Source organism: Coloeus monedula (assembly GCF_965178545.1).
Source record: "Coloeus monedula genome assembly, chromosome: 12".
NCBI lineage: Eukaryota > Metazoa > Chordata > Aves > Passeriformes > Corvidae > Coloeus > Coloeus monedula.
In genome coordinates this window covers 20,426,388-20,449,616 of record NC_138792.1, presented here as the reverse complement: position 1 = coordinate 20,449,616, position 23,229 = coordinate 20,426,388, and the positions used below count along the sequence as shown (strand labels likewise).

The window sequence follows — 23,229 nt, the reverse complement described above, 5'->3', positions numbered from 1 at the left end:
CTTCCAGGTCACCTAATTGTGGCCTTCTAGTACCTAAGGAAGCAAACCTACAAGAAAGATGGAGAGAGATTTACAAGGGCCTGGATTGACAGGACAAGGGGGAATGGCTTCAAATCAAAACAGAGTAGGTTTAGATTGGATATTAGGAGGAAGTGCACCCCTGTGAGGGTGGGCAGGCCCTGGCACAGGCTGTCCAGAGAAGCTGTGGCTGCCCAATCCCTGGAAGTGTCCAAGGCTGAGTTGGATGGGGCTTGGAGCAACCTGGGATAGTGGAAGGTGTCCCTGCCCATGGCAGGGAGGTGGATAAAGATGGTTTTTAAGGCCCCTTCCTATCCAAACCATTCCATGATTCTATGGTTAATGCCCTGTTAAGGTAAACCAGATTCCCCACTTCATCCCAAGAGTTAGGAGTCTCAGCACTGTCCACCAGCCGATGTGGCATTGACCTTCCAACCTATTTCACCACAACCTCCTCTAGGTATAAACTAGGGCCACATGTAGCTATTAAAGTATTTTGAAAACGTTTGGTTTTATTCTTTATTCATGGAGTTGTCTGGGCCTGCACAGAACCATCCGCTGTTATTTCTGCAAGCAACAACAGCTCGGTATGAACTCGGGGGCGATATTTTCGCTATTTAGCGATCAGCGCTGTGGCCCTTGGCGAGAGAGCTCTGGAGAACACACTTAGGACACCTAAAATCTGCCAGAGCTGTGCCCGAGCGGCCGCAGCCGGAGCGCTGCGCCTGCGCTCTGCGGCCGGGCCCGCCTGCGCTGGGGCCGGACGGGGGAGAGCGGCTGTGGGCCCGTGGCGGCTGCAGGTTTCAGCGGGAGCAGCGGGGACGGGCCGCCCCCGGAGCCCCGGCATGCGGCTTCGCTGCTGCGGCCGACCCCCCCGCCCGCGGGCTCGATAGGGCTGGGGCAGCGGCGGCCTGAGGCCGCGAATGGGCGGAGCGGGAGGAGCCGGAGCCTCTGCCGCCGCGATGGCTCAGGAGAAGATGGAGCTGGACCTGGAGCTGCCGCCGGGGAGCGCCGCGGCCCCGGGCGACGGCGGCGGCCTGAGGCGGTCGAACAGCGCCCCGCTCATCCACGGGCTCAGGTGAGGGGCCCGGGGAGCTCCTGGCCCGGCCCGGCCGTGCGGGGGCTCCGGGGATGCTCCGCGGCGCCATGGGGAAGAGTGGGTTCCTGAGCGCTGTCCCAGGCGGGGGGGATTTAGGGAACATATCAACGTGTGGAGGGGTGCGAGGAAGCCTAGGAGAGGTACTTTGGTTTTACTGAAAAGCTTTGTTTTCACCACGGTCTGCTGTGTGTTGCAGAGAAACACCATCCTCAACGTCAGAGTTGTGGATGTTCTTATACATCGAATAACAATCGCGATGATTTCTGTAATGGATCAAGTCTGAACAAAATAAATCACTGCTCTGTGTATGATTACAACAGTAAATGCTTTCCGAACAGTCAGGCAAATTTGGTAGGAAGGTCATTTCACGGGACCTTGACACAAGTTTTACATTTAGTGTAAAACAGTGTGTCAGGTGTCCAGCAATTTTTCTGGATGATACTAATTTTTGTAGTATGCATTACTGGGAGAAATACAATGTGTTGTGTAGACAGTTGTGCTTGGATATTGCCACCAGCCTATGGCAGGTCTGTTTCCAGGAGGGTTGGATGTTTGCTGGGTCTCTTCAGCTCTCTTCAGCTGACAGGACAGAAGGTGGTAGGGACAGATGAAAGCTTTCAGACAGGTAGGGTTTCTTGTACAGTTTTGTTTGGGTAAGTTTATAACCCAAAGTGCTGTTTCATGTCTCCTGTGGGCTGTTGAGAAGTAGGGAGATGCCCCATCTGCTACATGGTGTGGCTTCCATCCAACTGTAAGGTGGTCCATGTGCTGCTGTTAGTGGTGTGTCTGTGGTTTGGGAGAGCATATTGACAATAAATTTCATAAAATGTAGTATATTACAGGATAAGTACTTCCTGGTGGTTTGTTTTTTTTTCCCCTTTCTGTTTCTGTAAGGAACTGGATATTGAGTGATGAACAAATCTTGCATACCTCTTTTACCAAAATGGTTAAGAGTGCCTGACAATTCAAAAGAAATACTACTTCTTGCCTATTCCATCATGATTTAATGTTAAGTGAATGTAATTGTGATTCTTTTATATAATCACAATGAAACAACTCCCTTTTACATTTTGATGCAGTATGGAAGGGTTGTGTATGGCAGCTCTCCACTGGGAGGGTTCTGAGCAGGTAAACTAATTGTGTAACTGAGACAAGATGTTTTTATAATCTCAGCCTTTTGTAAGTTGTAAATTGTAAAACCCTTGACTCTTAAAAAAAAAAAACCCCACACAAATTACTTAGTTCAGGGTTTGGGTAGGTAGAAGGGTGAGCCTGAGCTCTTGCCTTGACACTGTGAATACATTGTGGGGTAGGTGTTCATACAAATAAAACTGAAATGCCATTGAACTAATTTGAGGTGGTTGCAGTGGTTTGCCTGTTTGGAATTTTCCACCAGAATACTGTTTTTGCAAGATTGCAGCTCTTGGCAAGAAACTTCAGTTTTTCCCAGAATGGCTTTGTTCGGTAAAGTGAAACGAAAGCTCTTGCTCTTACACAGCTTGCTTTTTCTCCTGTGTCTCCTGTTTTGACTTCTTCATTAACAGATTTAGTAGGGAACTTGGAAAATGAGTTGCCGTAGATCCAGAGAACCGTTATAAGTGGAATATTTTAGATCATAGAAGTTATCTTTCACAGAACTTGTAACTCTTGTTTCTGTGCCAAATAAAATTGATTTTTAATGGGAACTGTAGTTTTCTGTGAAAAGTAGGTCTGAAATCTGACCAGTTCTGGTGTTTTTGCGTGGGAGATTAAAGGTAGGATTATTTGTAGGGTTCTTTTCTTTCCCTCTCTGCTAGTTAGAACTGAGTATTTGACTCAGACTATGGTAATGTGGGACAGAATTGTTCCAACCTGTTTTCTTGACTCAGACCCTGGATTTCAGGATGGGCTGTTTGTCTTGTGCTTGCATGCCAAGCAGTACACTTACACTGAAAAAAGAGTTGTAGCTGTTGGCCTCAGCCAAAACTCATCCCTAAACATCATGTCATGGATCCCTTAAATTTCTCCTGTTCCACCTCTGTCAAATGGCAGCTATTTGATCTCTCGTGGGTGTGAGCTGAGTGAAACTTCTTGGAAAATTGTAAATGATGTCTGGTCCTATGTACTTGACATTTTAGAGGAGGGTCTATACATTTTTTTTGGCAGAAACTATAGTGCTTATGCCAATTGCTGTTGGCTTTTATTTCACAGTATAAGCTTTATTTGTTTTTTATTTACAGCTACATAAAAGCTGTCTAAAACTTACATGTCTAACTGGTGTGTTTTAAACTGGAGGATTCTGACAATGGTCTGTCATGAAAATGCAGTAGGATTGTCAGTCCTTACAACAAGGTAGTGCTGTTGATCAGGTTAGTTTTAAAGAAATTGTATTTGTGGGGGGCTTTTGTTCATCACTAGTTAGCGGCTGAAGCAAAAAGATACAATGTGAATTCTTGTAATTTGAATCTAATTACAGTCTTACATTTGGGTTTGTTCACCTATGCAGTTCCTCACTGATTTTTGGGAATGGGGATTGTAGGTTGTGGCTCAAAATTTTTTTTCTAGGGATCATAAAATTTAGTTTATTTCTGCAGTCGCATTCATTAAGTGCTGTTAATTGGCTGTTGATAACACTGGTGATGACGTGACCAGAAAAACTTGCTTTAGGAATCAATAGAACTAAAGTTGCCCTGAGAAAGAAGTTCATTTGTGTCAAATAAATAATCCTATACGATTTAAATGGACATGCTGCTGTGAGGCCTTAAAAACTGGGTTTACTGTAAGTTTAATTTAACCTTTCGTGGAAAAATGTTCAGAAGATATTAAATGTTTGTAGTGATAAGATTTATCAAGAGGCTGTATTTTTAAATTTTGTTTTATCTGTGGGATCGAACCTGGTTTCAGTTACTGCTTACAAGCCATTTGTACATTTGTTCTGTTGAATGACATTTGAAGCAATATACAAACAGCAGCCATTCCAAACATAATAAATCCCCACAGTCTAAACAATTCTTCAATTGTTCTGAAGACACAAAATGATTAATTGAAGTCATTAATTGAAGTAGCTGGGAGTTGGAGGATGAACAAGTTGATTTGCACTCTCGTCAACAAGCTAAAAGAGTTCTTACTTACCTGTCTCTGGAGTTCTTTGTCTCGACAGGAGAGCTGTCATAGCTTATATGAAGAAACTGAGCTTATATGAAGAGGTGCTTTTTGCTAGGAAGGAAATGGCTTTTGCATTTGACAAGTGTTTCTTTTCACAGTGATAACTCACAGGTGTTCCAGGCCAGCGTCTTGCGCACCCGCAGGAACAGCACCACAGTCATGAATCGGCACAGCCTGGTAAGAAAGCTCCTACACCAACCCCATCAGGTGCCAAGCAGAAGTGTGCAAACAGGAATAAACAAAATTATATTATAGTCTCTGAAACTAATACCACATTGCTTTCAGAAACAAGGCACTAGACTGTGACATTAATATGCTGTAGCTATAATGAAATGTTACTTATAGACCATTTGGCTTGGAGAATGCTTGTATTTCATTGTGATCATAACTTTGCTTATAAAACAGATGTTCCAAGGTAGAGTAAGAAAGGTAGCTTCCTAAGAAAACTAATTACATAGCTGTACTGTTGACAGTAATCAATGTCTTAAAAGATTTCTGATGATTAAGAAAAAAGTGCAGACAAATATTTCAGCAAAGGTTGCATCTGTAACAAAACCAGGATAGTTACGTACAAGAAAGATTGGTGGAAAAGCCTTTCTTCTGCTGGGATGAAAAAACTGGAAGTGTTATGGTCAAGATTCCTTAAACAAGTCTCTTTCTTCATATTTTTAGGGAGGCAGCTTAGTGTAAATCTGTTTGTGCTTGTGGTCAGGCAAAAGGAGAAAAAAACAGAGGCAAAAGCTCAGTTTATTGTGTTTACTCCTGAAGATCCTCAATTGTTGGGCTAAAACGATGCTAATTCAGGATGCCTTGCCCAGAACTTGCTGAGAAGCAGGAGCTAATTCATTGATGGGCCGCTCTTCCGCCTGCCCCTCATAAATGTTGAAGTGTCCTGAACTTAACCAGTGTTCGCATCTCATGGGATGATGTTGCTAACCCTTCCCCTCACACTAATGTTATTAAAAAGTGTCCTTTTTCGCTCCCAGCTGATCAGGTGCTGACAAAATACATGAAATTTTTCCTTACACTAAAAATCAAGTGCCCCACTGACTGCTAGATCAGTGCTTTGTCTGCTTTGAAATGCTCCTTGGAGTTGGGATCTGGTTTATGGTTCTCTTGAAGGTGGCAGGGAGGATGGAATTGGAAAGTATCTTAGAAGGATCTCATCCTTCTGTGGTCTTAAACCAGGATCATCCACAGATAAATTATTTTGTGATAAGAATTAAATTTTCAGCATCAAGGATCCTAAGCAACCTTCCCTGGTATTCTTCCTATAGCAAATAAGTACATTTAGTTTTATGATGTTAGAGATATTCTAAGGAGCGAGGTCACATCTACTTTAGTAAATTACATTTTTACATAAGAAGGTGATAAAGTGTACTTCAAAAGCCACTTCTTTGTATTTAAGAAAACGAATCCAAGTTTAACTGCAGTGTAATCTGTAAGAGGTTTAAAAGATTCAATAACGTAACTTCTTTATTTTAGTATTACAAGTACATATTAAGTTTTATGTTTTGTTAAACTTCATGGAAAAAAAGTTGATTAGTGTTTGTCTAACCTGTATGGTGTTCCCTGTCATGGGAACAATGAGAGTGGCTAAAATCTCTGATAACTGGAGGTCATACTCCATCCATTCCATCTTCAGTGCTGTCCTGGTTCCTCAGCTGAATTCCTGGAGTGGCTTCTCCAAGTCTCAGACTTCAGCTGATTTATAATGATGACTGCAAGGGCAGTGGTGCCATTTGGGTTGGGGCTTGATCTGTAGTTTTCTAGTGCTACATGTAATTGCCAAGGAAGGGTCAACCAGGCTCAGTATCTGCAGTTTATTTCCTTTCAGAGGATACCAGTGAGTAAATGTTTTGGTGGTTTTTTGTTTTGTTTTGCATGGCTGGGGTTTTTGTTTTGTTGCTTAAGCAGAGCAGTTGAGTCTGTGGTTAGATGTTTAGGTGCTATTTCAGCAGAAGTTGATGTTAAATTTTTTCTAATTTTTTTTTTTTTTTTTAAAGCCAGGTAATTTCCCTGCTGGGTTCAGTGTGGCCCCACAAGTGGCTGTGCTGGCAGGAGGCAGAGGGCACTGCAGGGCAGAGGCACTGGGGCATTGCCTGCTCACTTGGGCAGTGGCTTCTGCCAGCCTGGCACTGCTGAAACTTTACCTGCACTGGAACACAGTATCTGACACACTGGAGTAGGAGGGAAGGTGTTTCTCTTCTCTGTGGTAGTCTAATAGTTCATAATGTTTTAATTAGGCTTTGTGCTTTCTTAAAACATTGGGGATTTGAGTAGCATGATTTTAATAAATGGGTTCAGTTTGTTTAGCAAGTATCCTTTGAAAGTGACAGAGGTTTCTTTTCACAAGAATTGAATCAAAGGATGTAAACAGAGCAAAAGTGAGTTTTACACACTGACAAAGCAAGGATGATGTCTTGTTGGAAACAAGATGTAGGATCCTCAGAGCTGTGTTAGTGCATCAGACCCTGCAGAGGAACACTTAATTGTCTTTTTATATTTTTTGTTTTATACTGCAAGCCACTGTTTTTGTATGTGTTCTATTAATGTCAAACCTTAAAGTATGTGTATCACAGTCATAAAATTAGAATATAATGAGTGGAACAAATGCAATTCTGCTGTGGAATGACAGAGTGAATGGGCAGGAATGCACTATTGTCCAAATCCTTTTCTCTGTGTGAGAATCAAGGTCAACTCAAGGTCTACATTGGCTGGTGCAGCTTGGAGGAATTTTTATTAGGTGCACAGGATTTTTGGGAACCCAGTATAATAGTAAAGCTGACCTAAACTGGACTTTAAAAGTAGCAAATCAAGATATTATAGCTGTTAGAATTTAGTACTATATATTACGATGACTGAATTCTGGCACAAATGTTAGTCATCCCCTGTGTGAGCCTGATAGGCTGAATTCTTTTGTGAGAAGAAGGGTGTGATGTCTTCGTGTTTGTTTTTTTACAAGGAGGGTTCTGGATGTATGAAGCATTAATAGTCCGTGTTAACTTATCCTGTCAGGCAGCAAAATCTTTGTATTCTCTGTGGCACTAATTAGAAAATGGTGCAGTAACAGTTAACTGAATGTTTGTTAGTTCTCCAGCTTCAATCTTCTGATGATTTGTGAAGCAGATGAACCCTTATAATGAATGAAGTATAAAAACACCTATAATAATGCAAACCTTACTTGCTGAACACATCCATTTTAAAAAGACACCTTATTTTTTGGAACGATTGTCATCTTACAGAGAAGTTAAACCTCTGTTCAAGGCTTCAGCTTAGAATTTTTGTTCCCTGAATGGCTATGACATAAATCAACTGAGGGTTAACCGTATGAGAGATGGGAAATGTATGAAAGAAAATTATATTTTGAGAAAATAATCACTTTAAATTATTTGGGTTTGGGTGTGCAGCTTTAGATTATAGCATTCCAGTGAGATCTTGGTGCAAATCTGTCAGCATGAACAGAAGACCATTTTTAGTGGCGTCTTCTCTGATTTCACCCAAATTGGTGAAGTGCTTCAGAAACCATAAAGGAAGTGTTTAACTCTTTGTTAGCCTTCTAATAGCTGATTTTTTTCACCTGTCAAAGTACTCATTTATAGGCAGACAACAACCCAGGAACGTTTTTGTACAATGTGTTGTTTTGGTTTTGTGTTTTTAAAGGATCTATTGGGGAGCTTTCTGGATCACTTAAATGAAAATAAATATTCTGAATCCCATAAAGGCAAATATTTACGTCAGCGTATATATACTAGGGCTGACAGTGTGCTAGTGAAAAGCAGCTCCATTCTGTGGGGAAGGCTGTCAGTTCTAGTTGCCTGGAAATGGAATGGAAGCTAGGCTGATACCAATTAGCATCTGTGAGGTTACAAAGCAGTATAATGGGGAAATACATCTTACCATGTTCTTGCAAGTAAGTGATGTAGTTTATATATACAATGAGAATGTTATAAATTTTTTTTTTTAATTACTTTTTTTTTTTAGTTTGGGGCAGCACTACTTTACTAACATTCCTGTGGCACCTTTCCCTCCCTTCTGCTGTACTTTCAATTGTATATGACTTTGTTTTGCAGTTTGTGCCATCATCTCCTATCCGTATTCCTAGCAGCCGTCTTCATCAAATCAAACAAGTAAGCACAGATTCTTCTAAATGAGTTTTTTATAGGTGTCTGGGTTTTTTTGCGGTTGATATGTGATGTCCTTCAACTGGCTGTAGATTTTATTTTCAAACTGCCTGCCCAGTTCCACATTTCATGAAGCAAAATGCATCTTACAGCAAGGAGAAGATTTAACCAGAGAGAGGATTCTTAAAATGGACATTTTAGAAAGGAAACCTTTAATGTAAACCCTTAGAGTTAAATTTCACCAAGTTTTTGGCAGCAATGCCAGCATAAATATTCGGGGCCAATAACAAAGTGTTCTTTAACTTGTGTTGGCACAAGACTTTTGTGCAGCTAGAAAATGAGCAGGATAAGGAAGCACTCTGGCTGAAAAATAGTCTGTACTCTTCTGGCTGGGCTATTTTTCATCTGTATAATTTTCTTATCCAGATCCCTGTACTTGTGCTGTCACAGCACGAATGGAGGGGGGAGGGCACCAGAGTAAACATTTGGGAAGGGGGGTAGTGTGGGGAATATCTGAGCAGGCTCAAATAGCTCTGCTCCCAGCCAGCACACCACAGGCTGAAGACTTTAAAATCAACAAGCTCAAACTCTTGTGTCTCCTTCACTTTGTATCTCCACTTTTTGACAGTAGAATGGTTATAAAATTAGCTTGAAAATGCTTAATTTTTTAAAAATTTTGGTTTTTCACTGGCTAGTTGTCAATGGATAGGCTTGATTTTTAAAGGGTCAAAAGTTAAGAAAATGATTTAATGCTTCAGACAGCATTTTTAGGCTGTGTTGCCTGAGTGGTGGAAGGCACTTGTGCTTCCCACTTCGGTTATTTCAGGTAGTTGCACAGTAAACCTGAAGAAAATAACTGCTTGCTTTCATTATGTAAATAATCTACTGGTTTAAATAGACTCTGAAGTGCTCGGGTCAGTTGTACAGCTCTTTTCATCAATACAAAAAGTCTTAGGTTTAACATGTAATCATAAATTAACAGAATCATAACAGAATCATAAATTAGTTTGTGTTGAAAGGGAGACCTTTAAAGGTCATCTGGTCCAACCCCCCTGCAAGTGAGCAGGGAGATATAATGAAAAATATGCTGAGAGCAAAGGAATGAACTATTATGGCTCTGCCCTATTACATGAAGTAAAATTTGATGATTCAATCTTCTGGAAAATGCTTCTGCATTCATGGTTTTGCCATCCGTTTATTAAGGCAAAAAGTGTAACTTCCTAATTTGTGTTTGAGCATTAGATTCACTGGTTGGAATTAATTCCATGTCCTGTATACTCACTGAGAACCTGCGTGATTTACTTCTGATCTCTTTCAAATCTGAGCAAATTATCACACAGGTGAAGTAGGTTAGACTCTTCCTACTTACGATGAGGATTGTGAAGATGTTTAGTTGAACTTTTACTCTTGATTTAGGGAATCTACTCATTCACTGAACAGACTGGGTCGCATTTAGGTGAATGGTGTCTGCCTAAGAAGAGATTGAGTCATGTTTGTACTTGGTGTTAATGTTTAGTTTAATTTTACATATTTGATCCATTTTAATAATACTTTATGGAGTTTTTTTTAGAAAAAAACCTCACTGAATCCTGAATTCATTGTGTGCAATGCAGTGTATTCCAGGTGAGATGCTGGCAAGTGTCTAGTTAGTCACTAATCCATAGAGTAAGGTAAGAATCCAGCCATGTTTTTGAGGTTTATCTGTACTAGTGCCCCCTTTGTAAAATGATATTACTCAAGACTGCATAAAGACACTCTGGCTTGTGCAGAATTTCTGGTTCATACTATCATTATTCAGTTTTGTAGCTACCTCTTGGTTAGTAATGAAAATAAGGCTGCTTGGGAAACAACCAGCTCACATAAGCACTTCTTACTTGATGGTCTCTCTTGCTACATCTCTTTCTCATCCTCTCCTCCTTGCTCCTTCTCATGGAGTGAGAACTTGAGGTTATTGTTGCTTAACCGAGTTGATTTATATTTTCCACATGCCAAAGTGAAGTGAAACCACAGCTTTTCTGATTTGCTGGAACAAAGTGCTTTTTTTTTTTGACCTTACTTCTTCATGTGTTAATCTTTTAGGAAGAAGGAATGAATTTGCTGAGCAGGGAAACCGTTCGTGAAAGGTGAGCGCTAAGGCAAAGTAGAACAGTCACTGCAGCCGTCTATGGGCCCGGGACAATACATTTCTTTTTTTCTTTATAGAGAAGTGCAAGTAGCAATGCAGATGAGCCACTCATGGGAGGAGAGCTTGAGCCTGGTAATGCATTCATGCTTTAATTTGTGTTTCTATCATCAGTATCAGGACACTAGAGACTCTCTCATGTCAACATTTCCTTTGATAGTTTGACCTACAATTAAGGTGTTAGTATAGCCCTGCTTTTGTCAGCAATTTTTCACACTAAAAAGGTATAGAATTATCAGTTGTTCAAGGTACATGTGGATTCCTTGGGATGCTATGTCAGAAGGAAATTGCCTGGATGTCTGCCTGTTCAAATTTTCTTCCATGCTCTGATACTCTCCATGTAATGTTTAAGGGGGGTTTTTTTGTTGTTAAACATAAGCTCATAAATGGCTGCCTAAAAATTGTTGATATGATGGAGGACAACTTTGGAATTTCACACCAAACAGTCCTTTTCTTGTTAAGGTACCTGCTCATAAGATTAATTGTGTGTACTGTTTACAGAGTGACAATGATTTTGAAAAATCACTATCACCAAAGCAAGTAGACTTTGTTCCAGTTTCACCAGCTCCTTCACCTACACGAGGAATAGGGAAGGTGAGCAAAATGTGATAATGATGGTTTTATCTTAAGTAGAGCTAAATAAATTCAACCAAATTAGTAGCAAAAGATTCAGCCACCTGCTCCTTTCTACCTCAGCTGCAAACAAGAAACTAGAGAGTAAATAAAACCCCCTAAAACCCCAAATCAGAAAATACCAGCTGCTCATCTTGTGGGTGTGAATTTCTGTGGAGTGTTCAGCTGTTGTGCTGTGGTTAATAAAAAACAAATAAGTCTGTTTAACCAGAGTACAGTGAAATAAATCTGCATGAAAATGGAATCTGTCCAATTTTAATTTTTTTTTTCTCAGTAGCAAAAAGTGATGTCTCAGTATACCCAGTGACTGCTTGCTGAAACTAATTCTGGGTTGTTTATTTCTCTGCAGTTAAGCGTCAATTGTTACCACATGGGAATGATACAGTATTTATAATAACACAAACTCTTTTCCTCTCAGCAATGTTTCTCACCATCTTTGCAAAGTCTGGTGAGCAGCAGTGGGTTGCCTCCAAGTCCCAGCCCAAGTCCAACAAGGAGGTTTTCAAGGTAAGTCACCCGATCATATCAATGATAGAAAATTGGCATAGCTTGTTCACAGTAGGCATTTGAAATACCAGAATTTGTTATATCCATAATTGATTTCTGAGCACAAACACAACTTCATATACTCATGTAGACTTTAGATGGTGGTGTAAAACATTTGTCAAAATCCTCATGTCATAACATTGGGAAATGGGCTGCATTGTGGCATCCGTGTTCCCAGTGCAGTCTCTATATTGCTCTCATTCACATCTTTAGTAATTGAATTCTGAGGGGAAGAAAACACAAACAGATTTAGGGTTTGTTACTCCTTTGAGTGATGTGGGCATACCATTAAAGTTTACTAGGCCCTCACAGTTCAGCAAAGCACTGCCTGTCAACTGAGATGTAGTCAGTGTCTGGATGTGAGCTTTTAGACTGCCTCAGTTGTGGAATAATGTAATTAAACTTTTCCTGCTCAGTTCTGTGCTTCCTGGCCTATCTTCAGAGGGGAAAAAAAAGAGGACTTCTTTTGGATAAGCTGTTTTAATGCCTATTTTCTTAGTGGTTTCTACCCAGTAGTTTGTTCTCTGAGTATTTTTTGTTTCTTTTTTCAACTTTTTTCTTTTAATGGTGATCTCAGTGCAGCATTTGTCTTCTTTTAGCAGGAGAAGCCAGAGCCCAATTAACTGCATTCGACCAAGTGTTCTTGGATCAATCAAAAGAAAAGGTACTGTATTTAGGTTTGGCTAATACAATAGGCCAGCTTGTTAGTCATCTAGTAATTCATATAGCTTTCTTCATAATTCTGTCCAGTTGGCTCATACTTCAAAAGGTGACTAGAAATAGAACATACTGCACATAATAAAACAGACAAATAATTAAATTAGATTTTACTATTCCATAAAGCTTGTAATTCTATAATGCTAATAATTGTTTTGTTCTAATTCCTCCCCATTGCTGTGGTCATATAGATGTGATAAAAAATGTGATGTAACCTGCTTAACAAAACAGTAAATACAACTAGTGGTATATTTAACTTAAACAGAAAACTTTGAAAGTCCTGGTTGACTGAAGCACACAGGTACTGTACATTTAAAATAACTCTTCAAAACCCAAAGCTGATGCCCAGGCCTGGTAGGCACCTTCCAGCTTAATTAGGAAATGTTTCTCTGTCTTTCTGCATTCTTCTCAAGTTTAACTTCTGGCAATTTTATTGCACCTATTTTTATATCTTCAAGCTTCACCTTTATTACAGAACACCTCTAGCTCTAAAACAACTTTTAAAACACTTTCATCTGAGTTCTGCCATAGCTTATTTAAGCATATATCTATCCTCTCTTCTTCTAGAGTGTTTGGAAATCTAAGTCAATGGAAAAGTTTTGTGATAATCCTGGAGCTTGTTCTTTTTCTTTATTTTCAGCTTCTCTGCTCTTGTGGAGCTGGTCAGTGAACTGATAGCTGGATAAACTGAAACAAAAGGATTATTCTTCACTACTGAAGAATAAATATCTGATATCTAAGCCTTAGTTAATAACTCACTAAACTGTACTGGAGCTTGGACAAAATGGTTCCAGGAAATAGACAGCCTTTAAAATTTCAGCATCTAAATTCTATGCTCTACAAATGGAGTAGTCTATTATAAGTTTGAACCTCTATTCTGTTTGCTCTGTAGAAGTACTTTGAAAGTAGATTTTAGTTTAAATGAGTAGTTATTTTTATTACTCATTATCTCTTCCCAAAGGTGTGACAGAGATGGAAGATCACCCAAAAAGATTATTCCAGGGATCCACCAACATGCTAACCCCCGAGGCTGCACATCAGGCGGACCTTGGGGCATGGTAAATGCTGTGCTGTTTATTGTCCCTTTCAGCAGAAGCATTACAAATATTTTATTTTTCTAGCAGTGATTATGCTTGAAGTTTTTTGTGCTTGCTTTTGTCTTTTTTTAATAGAGATATCTCACAATATTACAGCATTGAAATTATCACGGTAAATAGGCAGCAATGTTCACTACAATTCTGCAGTTTCTAGGCCTGACTGATAACAGTTGAGCATGTTTAGGAAAAGACACCTCATGGATGCTAGCTTTTGGAGTCTGATTCAAATTGCAATCAAATATGAATGCTGATGCTTTTGGGCTGAATTGGGTTTTGCTTTTTTGCCCTTGGTCTTAGTCACAGAGGAACATGAGTCTGTCAGAGGAGCTGGGAGGAGATAAAAAGTACTTCATTAAAAATTGCAGTGATTGGTAATAGCAAGGGAGTTTGATCTGGTGTTTTAGTCAAAAGGTTAATCATACATAGGGTGCGCCCACACAACTGTCAAGGGTTGTTCACGGTATTTCTGTCTTTTTGCTGCTCACTGATGTACAAGTCATGCACAAGATTTGAGTAGCAATAGCAAAATAGATGTTTTAAAGGTACTTTAAAAACATATTTTTTTGCACACCCTGTTTACAGTAGGGATAGCAGTTTGGGTTCATTTGCTGCATCTTGCTGTAGGAGATGGTAATTTTTAAAAAATCACTTTGCTGCTATCAGTCATGATAGATCAGCTATCATGAATTTGTGTCCTGTGAAATACGTAGTACAATGGAGGATGGACAATTTATCATTGGCTCTCCTGGCAAAAAGGCCTCTGGCTGTTGTGCTGGCCCAGGGCTTTGAGGATGGAGTAAAGCTGGCAGTGGATTGCTCGGCCTGGGACTTCTGATCTGTGCCCCATATTTGGGTGAGCAAAAGGGGAAATGGGCAGTGTCCTGTGTGTGTCTGGAAGTGACTGCAAGGTATGTAGCTGCAGGTGTATTTCAGATCATAGGGCTTGCTGCTCCTTCAGAGATGCACATGTGTTTAGAATGGCTTTGTGATGATTTGGGCTGGTTTTGGCCGCTTAACCTGAGCCAGTGCCTCGTTTCTCACTCCCTGGTGTCACTCTGTTTTCAGTCTGTCCTCACATGCCCTGGATGACAACAGGAGCAGTGCAGGCTCCTCCTGTGACTCTCCAGCTGAAGTTGGCACCAGCACAGACTCTCCAGTGTCGCTCTCTGACTCCAGATCCCCATTTTTACCTGTTGATCTCACAGCCAAGTTACCGATGGATTGAGAAGCAGGAATCTGCTGATGGACACCGGGAAACAGGCAGGATATTGCCCAGACTTTCTGTTGTGTGTAACCCATTCTGTTCCTCATAGGAACTTCCAGCAATGTCATTACTTCTAGAAAACTTCCAGAATAGTTCCTTGAGGAGGAATTCACCTTTCTAGTGATTTATATGACATTTACTACAATACAGAAGCATTTGGGCTGCAGACATGTTGGATGTTCACATCAGTCAGCAGCTGCTGGTTTGCAGTGGATGTGATCTCCTTGCCATGAGTTACAAACACTGTAAATGTGTCCTGCTTGTGGAAGACTTGTCTTGCCAGCAGCCAGTGTCCTCCCTGCCTGTGGAGGAGCAGAAAACTCACATTTGTCCTCAGCCTAAAACCAATGAAGCAGCTTACTACTTGTTTATATTCCCAGAGTGTTAGATATTTATATTTTTTTTCTTCTTCATATGAAAGGGAGAATATTGCAGGGGGGAATTATTATTATTATTGTTATTATTATTGTTATTATTATTGTTATTATTATTGTTATTGTTATTGTTATTGTTATTATTGTGTTCTGTTATGATTGGCTCTTAATCAATTCTGTGTTCCTTTGAATCTCAGAAAAGAACAAATTGGTGAATTGTCAAATTTATATGTTGGATTTTATTCATGATCATGACTGCTGTTGGGACTAAATCTGAATTAGGTGTGGAACATTATTCTGGGGTTTTGTATCTGGGGTTTATTTCTTTTTCTTCCCCATTTAGATGATGTATTGGAGTGGTAGATGCTCTGTTAAAGGTCTTTTAACAGGGAAAAATAGTGACAATATTTGGAACAATAAATTAAATCCTGAGATTTTAGTATTTAGTAGTTCAGGAATGCATTATTTTAACTGTCAGTATTTGTCCTCATGTATGACAGATATAGTGAGGAATCTTGAATGCCTTTTTACAGGCTGAGGCCATCAAACATATTTAATCTGTGTTTAATTTCCTGATGTCGCTTCCTCAAACAATGACATCAAGTCATTTCTGCTGTTGAAAACTTCAGATGCTGATTGGAAGCCTGGAATCTGGTAATCTGAGACATTTGAAGAAGTCAGTGTGTTGAGACATCCTGATCTCAACTCTGAAATTCCCCAACCAGGAGAAAGAATTTGCAGACTCACCTCCTACGGACAGCTGTCTGGGATTTTGCAGTGACACCCTCACTGGGGTTGTGCAGCTGAACTCCCCCAGCTGAGTCCCCCTTTGTACATGTCTGTGCATCTGTGCTATGTGGTTTCAAACCTTCTCTCCATAGAGGTTAATAATGAAGCAAAATGTTTTATTTTTAAACGCTAAATCTTTGTAGTGTGTCATAAAGCAAGAAAAGTATGGGAACTTCCTTAAATAAGAGAAAATCCTGCCCTGAATACTGCTGTGAAAGATTCACACAGTTGAAGCTTTGACTGACAGCAGCCATCAAAATGAGAAAGGGATTATTTGGAGTGCAAAGACCTGGTGACATGAGGGCCGGTGACCCATTTCTGTGTGTCCTTATTGTAAAGAGAAAATAGAATGTATTTAATAGTCTGTTCTAGTTAAGATATGACATGGTTTACTTCTGGTATCATTCCTCTTAAATTATTGTAAGAATCACCCTGCTGGTTGCAGTCCCTCACTGAGTCCAGCTGCCCTTTGTCCCTGAGCAGACGCACACGGGAGTGCCTGGCTCTGTTTGCTCTCTCTGCTGAGGCAAAGTTGGGTTTGCAGTTTCGGGTTTGTGCCAAAGAGTTGCTGTGCTTTCACTCTTCTGTGGTGAGAGCAAGACTCTTTTTTAAAAAAATATTGCTTATTTCTTAAGAATGAACCTCCTGGTGTCTCTTCCAGTCTTTGTTAGAAGACACATCAGTATAGGGGGGTTTAATAGCTGAGTGTGGGTCAACTTGTCTCTTTTCTGTTCAATATTTAATGCTATTTTTCAAATAAGTGCCAATAAATGGAAAAATAAATGTGTTTTCCTGGTTTTGCACTTTTTTAGATAACCACATTCTTGTTTTCATCTGGGATTAAATGCTTTCTTTTAAAATCAGAATATTTATTGTAATTTACTTCTACCCAGTCTAGTTAACATATTCTAGCTAACGTAAAGTAGGTATTAAAATCTGCAGCACACTTGCCTTGTTTTCCTCGTGCAGTGCTGTCTTGCAGGTCTGTAACAACTCTAGGAATAAAGAAGAATAAAACCAAACATTTTTTAATACAAGTAATATGTATCCCTAGTTTATACCTAGAGGAAGTTGTGGTGAAATAGTTTGGAAGACAGAAGCTACTCCTGACTACTGGAAAGTACTGAAGGTCTTAACTCTTGGGAAGAACTGGGGAGTCTTTGTGTTTTGCTTTAATAGGGCAGTTAATTGCAGAATTATGGAATGGGTTGGGTTGAAAGGGACCTTAAAAACCATCTCATTCCACCCCTGCCATGGGCAGGGACACCTTCTGGCAGACCAGGTTGTTCCAAGCCCCATCCAACCCAGCCTTGAACAGTTCCAGGGATGGGGAGTCAACAACCTCTCTGGGCCAATTAATGCTGTTGGAGGAGAGTGAAATAGTTATTTATCTGTATCCGTTCCTTTCCCTGCTTTTGCAAAACAGAAATTGCTTTGAAATTGTGGAAAAGCATCTCACTGTTTTATCTCCATGTCACCAGGAAGCTTCAGCTTCGCACCCTGGAGTCCAGAGACACATATAGGGTTTTTTTCCACTAAAATGAAAAATTTTGGAACCAAGTTATGCTCCAGAACATGTATCTGGATGCAAGGATGTTATACAATGCACATAATCAACCCTGTACTTGTCTAGTAACTCATGCTTTTAATATTGCCTCTGCTTCTCTCTGGGATTCTGCCACAAATGGCACCTTCCAAAAGTCACACTTGTGTTTGGCACTTGCTTGGGCTGGTTGAAAATTATTTTGCAGGATTTGTTGGCAGTTAAATCAGATCTTGGGCCATTGTGTCTTCCTTGACAACTGATGGGTGTTTTTCTTCCTTCCACCTTCTCCAGAGTGACACAGTTGCTGAGGGAACGCCAGTAACTGTGCCAGTGCTCAGGGGGCTGTATTTTTGGAATGAGCCCTTCACTGGTTGCTGCATTTAGCAGAGATACTAAATAGAAGATAGATACTTCCCTCTGGAAGAGAAGTACAAATGCCAGGAAGAATGAGCCTGTGCCTCAGCTAGATTGACTTGCACTGTGTGAGGCAGGTGACCTGAATGCTCAGGTGAGCAGCTGCCCAAGGTCCTCCTGAGATCAGGGTAAGAACTTAATCTGAAATTCTTTCTTTTCACCTTTTTCCGTAAAACTTGAGAGTAAATGATCACCAACCCGTAGAAACAAAACAAGTCTCCAAAGTCTGGTGAGACTGAGATATTTCCATTTATAGATGTGTGCTGTGGTTCCAGTATCAGTCCTGTGTTTGTGAGTCCAGCCCTGCTATTGTGCAATGATTTGCCAATAAAGCGACTGGAGGGACCTCCAGCACTCCATGAGCTTGAGAACAGCTTGTGCCTCCCTTAACAGTCGTCATTTCAGAAATATTCACTTTATGCTGTTGTATTCTTGCATATGTTGGAGTCATAACTCATTTACTTAAAATAGCTTCAGGAGTCATAATTAAACTGTGTGAGCTCTTCCTATCCTGTTTTAAGCAACCTTTCTCATCACCAACAGGCAGATGGAGTTTAAGTTGATCCCTTTTCTCATGGAAGCAACAAGTTAAAATATTTGTAAATGCTACTGAATGTTTACAGCTACAGTACAGTAATTGAAACCTTACTGATACAGAGAGGAGTGCTTGGCAAGAATCCTTTTCAATAACTGGGTGCAAAAATTGTCACCTCAGGTTCATTTTCTTGGGGTGATTGTTTTACCTGTACCAGCGGAGCCTTGCCATTTCTGCATATCTGGTGGGAGCATCCTTGTTTGATAAACTTGAGAGCAGTTGCCAGTCAGGCCAGGCCTTGCTCAGGAGATGCCTTTCCTCTGGCACGGAGCACTCGAAGCAAACACCCTGCATCCCAAAGACCCAGACCCCACACACATGCTGAGACTGCTTCCACCACTGGGGCTTTGTGGTAGAAGCACAAGAGAGGAAAAAAATAAACCACTGAAAGAGAATAACCTTGTTTGACTTTCAGTAGCTGGCTTGGGAGCAGAAATTTCAGAAGGGGGGAGTAGTCGGGTGCATTTAAACCAAAACCAAACACAGCCTCAACATGCCTTCGTGCTGGCTCCCCTGTGTCTCTCAAGGAACTGGTGGGACATCCCCAATGTCACAAAGATTCCTCAGACAAATCTGGCATTTATCAAATTCAAAATTCTTCTGTTAGTTTGGTTTCTTGTTATTTGTTTCATCAGAGCCTTAGAAAATGCTTGCTATTTTAAGATTTTCTTCAATGACAAATAATTGTTTGTAAATGTTTAGAATTTTGCTAGATGTCAACCCAGCTAGGAAGAGCTGCTCAAGAGGAAGCAGGTTTTGCTGCATGGACTAATCTTTGGAAATGTGGTTCTCCTGGTTACTTTTTGTCCTTGTGTGGAGAAAAATCAAATCCATGATGTGCATAGCACATGTTGGGGTTTGTGGCACAGAAATCGGGTACTGTGTTTTCTTTCAAGACAGTTTAAATAAAGCTGGCACTGAAATCGCTGCAAGAAGCTTGCTGCTAAAAATACACCAACATCCTTTCATTTTAAGTGCATTCACTTCAGCAGTCAGTTTGGATTGTGGAGATTCCTGGCAGATTCTTGAGGGAAAGGCGCTAATGGGTTTGGTGATGTTGACAGAACGTGGGTTTCCAGAGCCCTACTGCAGTTTTGTTTCTCTTTTTTTTTTGCTTGTTTGTTTATGTCTGTCAAAGCAAATGCTCGTCTAATGCCTTGATGTTTATACCTCGAGCCACTGAGTGTGCAGTTTTCTGGAGAAGAACACTCTCATTTTTTTACTGTAAATCATATTTTGCTATTGAAAATTTTATTGCTAGGGTTTTTTTTTTAAACTGGAAACATGCATTTAAGTTCCATTACAGGGCACCTGTTACTTAGCCTTTTTCCTCACAATGAGGAGACACCCATAGCTGTAATCGTGGTTGTGCTCTTGCTTAAACTATTTCTTTGCAGTCTCTGCTGTTTTGAAGACCAGCATGGTCGCTTTGCCTGCATGTAATTCCAGATTATATTGTCAGCATAGTCATACAGCTTTGCAGATTTCCAAGAGCTGATGTGCATTAGCTACAGCTCATTATCCAAAGTAAACAGCTCATTAGCATTCAGAGGAGAGCTTCTATAGAAGACAAAAATACACCCAAAAGTGAGAGTATGCCATTACTCGGCTTTAGTTGAGACACTGCAAGTGTTGCCTGCCTGTGTTCATTCCTCCAACTCTCCTTTTTGGAGGATGCACTTGTTCTCCAGGCTCCTTTCACTGAGGTCGTTATCTGTAAATGGCTCTTGCTGACTGTGTGGCGATGGTTTCCCAATCCTCACCAGCTCCTGTGGGGCAGTAACGAGTGATGGGCTGCTGGCAGCAGTGAACTTCACTCTCCTTCAGTGGTTTCCGTCTTAATTTCCTCAGGCAGCACATTATGCCTGCAGGAAAGGGACTCCAGCACTCTTAACTTTGGCTCTTTCTCCTCTACTTCTAGTGGGAGATGGTGCCTTCCCTACACTGCAGTGAGCAGGTGAGTGCCCTGTTTCCCAAGGACACAGGAGGGAACCTGTTTTCCACGGCCACTTAGCCCCTCTCTCTGCACACAGATGGCAGGAGGGTCAATACCAGGATTGCTCAGGCCTGCATGCTTTGTAGGGCAGTGTGTTCCCTTCTTTTCTCTGCCCAGAGGGGCTTATGCAAGGCCAGAGGGCAAAGCACCTGAGCTGCTCCGACTCAACAACTCAAATGCCCACCTGGCAGAGAAAATGATTCAAGGTTTTGGGGGTTTTTAAGGCCTCGTGTACAAGGGGTTTTTTTAAGACCTGATCCTTAAATTTGATGTTGCCCTGAGTGTCAGTCTGAAGTGTGAGATTCACACTCCTGACAAAGGAAAGGAGCAATGGAACTTTGCATTTATAAGGGAAGCTGTTACAAGGAAAGTGAGGTATCTTAAATGTACATTGACAAATGAGGACTAAAATACAATGATTTATTGCCAAACCTATTTGGCAGCCTCTTTCCAGTTTAGGCTTGTTGGTTATCAGATACTTGTATGTAGGAGGAAAGATGAAATAACTTATGATGGGATTTGACAGCTCTTAATTAGCTGATTTCAGGATTTCTCTGCTTTTTTTGTTGAAGGCACAGTTCTGTGCATGCGCTTCTCTTGGAGCTGCTGCAAATATCCCTGTGGAGCTGTTTCAAGAGCAGTGACTGTTCCCATCTCGCAGCAACGCTCCACTGTCTTCCTGGGGCATGTCTTGAGACATGTCAGCAGCAACAACTCAGCTTTTCCCCTTGCAGGGACTGATTTGTTTCCAGGTGGTGGCCGTGTGAGGGTGCCAGACCTGCTCTCTGGGGCTCCATCATCAGCTGTGATCCCTGGTGCAATTAACTGATTCCCTGAGAGCCCTGTCTGTCCCTGGAGCTCTGGAACAGTGCCCTGGGTCTACTGAAGTTTCAAGCACACTGTGATTCACTCCTCTAGAGAAACAGGATCATCTCAGGATTTTCTGATCCAGACAAGTGCAAACACCTAGAGAAGATCATGTACCAAGCCTACAGCAACAGGGAGTGACGCTCCCCAAAGTGATCTCGGCAGCATTCCCACTTCCTGCTGCCAGCACAGCTCGTCTGAGCTATCGGTGCCATAGCAAGTGCTGGGTAAACACCAGGATTGTTTCTACTGGATGATCTCAAAGCCCTCCCAACTGTCTGCTGAAAATATTTGCCCATTGCAAGGAAATGACTGTTTGTGTTAGGAGTCAGGAACGGGAAATGACGTACACACTTAACTGTTTTTCCTGGTGTTTCTAAGAGGTATATTCACTGTCTCGGGTCTTATTTCCAAAGGCATCCAGTGTTTCCTGCAACTCTAGTATGTAAGTACTAGAGGTATGTGCATGCACATAAATATATATAAAATCAGGAAATACCTCACAAATCTTGTGTATCCACCTGGTAAAATTTTACTGATGCCCTGCTATGACTATGCTGTAACATAATTTGATACATTCTCCCTCACTGCTGAACTGAAACTGTCCTCAGGTCTTGTTTTCCCAACTGGGATAAACCTGTGATTCTGCAGTGTGCTGCAATCTCCCTGAAGGAGAAAGCAGTCAGAATTCACACTTGTCATCCTTATTTCACCCAAGTACCAGTTTTATCTGCATCTGCTGAGTTATTCTGTGCATTTAATCTTTTTCTGTGTATTGCTCCTCGCTTGCCTTGACAAAGAAGCGGTCCACTGTTTTTAGTCTTTTTGGTTGACGATAAATTTTTGTTCCTGATTTCTTTGGTCAAGGTGTTTTTTTAAACCAATCATTTCTCTTCAGATTCCTTGAAAACGACTGCTGGCATCTGTGTCCTGGGATCTGCCTTCTCCACACATGTGCTGTCCTGCAGGACTGAGGCAGTTCCAAGTGTCAGACCTGGTTACAGTGACTCTGAATTCCTACAGGTGAGATTGTCACTTCTGTACTTCTGCAACTGTCCAGGACAACATGATCCCGGTCCATGACTGGAACACCAGGATATAGGGGAAAAAAGGGTTCGTGTTGGGCTTTTTTCATCAGCTTGGGCACACCAAAATGTTTAGCCAGGCTGTTGGGTGCTAAGATAAGGTACGACATGGTGCTTTTATCTCCCCAACTTCTGTTCCATTCCCTCACCTTTCCCCATGCAGCAGCAGGTTAAACCACCTCGTGAAAATCAGAATTCACAGTGTAGGTACTGAGGAATAGTGAAGCTACAAGAACAGAGTCCTGCAGTGGCAGGAAAACACTGACCCAGCCACAAGCTCAGTGTTGGAGGGAAGTGCTGTGCCTGCAGCATGCTCTGGCACACGGCCTTCTAAACCAGCTGGGAACCTTTCTTGTTTTTTTTCTTAATGACTGTTAATGTTTGACTTTATCATCTGATGCTGATAGATGACACAATCCTTGTTCTTCCAAGAATCAAACTGAAGTAGCATTATATAACAAAAATTGTAGTGGTTAACAACTTTTTTCAACTTCTCTTTCTCTCTTTTTTTTTTTTTTTTTTTAAGAAACTGTTTTTTGCACAGTTTCTTTGTATTTCCATGATTAAGCAGAAAAGTGACCCGTAACATGCAGGGGGAAAGAAGGTCTGATTTCCAAACTTTTTTATTCATATCAGAGCATACTCTATAGACTTCTTACAAAGATTTGTCTGTATGAACCCAACACCATAATAGCTGCCCCTTTTAGAATTAACATCTTGACAATGAAATGTTAAATGA

General features: G+C 41.0%; 1 protein-coding gene across 2 annotated transcripts; it reads left to right on the top strand.

Moving 5' to 3' along the window:
* Positions 1-788: 788 nt before the first annotated feature.
* On the top strand, positions 789-16,773 carry LOC309577341 (P2R1A-PPP2R2A-interacting phosphatase regulator 1). Of its 2 annotated transcripts, none has more exons than XM_082289286.1 (10): positions 789-1,096; positions 4,360-4,438; positions 8,335-8,391; positions 10,465-10,508; positions 10,588-10,642; positions 11,069-11,161; positions 11,619-11,707; positions 12,349-12,410; positions 13,425-13,521; positions 14,626-16,773. In XM_082289286.1, exons 1-10 carry the CDS (start codon positions 942-944, stop codon positions 14,783-14,785), a joined length of 891 nt encoding a protein of 296 aa, XP_082145412.1. In that variant the 5' UTR covers positions 789-941; the 3' UTR covers positions 14,786-16,773. The 2 variants fall into 2 exon arrangements, with proteins under 2 accessions (XP_082145412.1, XP_082145411.1); XM_082289285.1 differs by having other exon boundaries at positions 12,346-12,410.
* Positions 16,774-23,229: the final 6,456 nt, after the last annotated feature.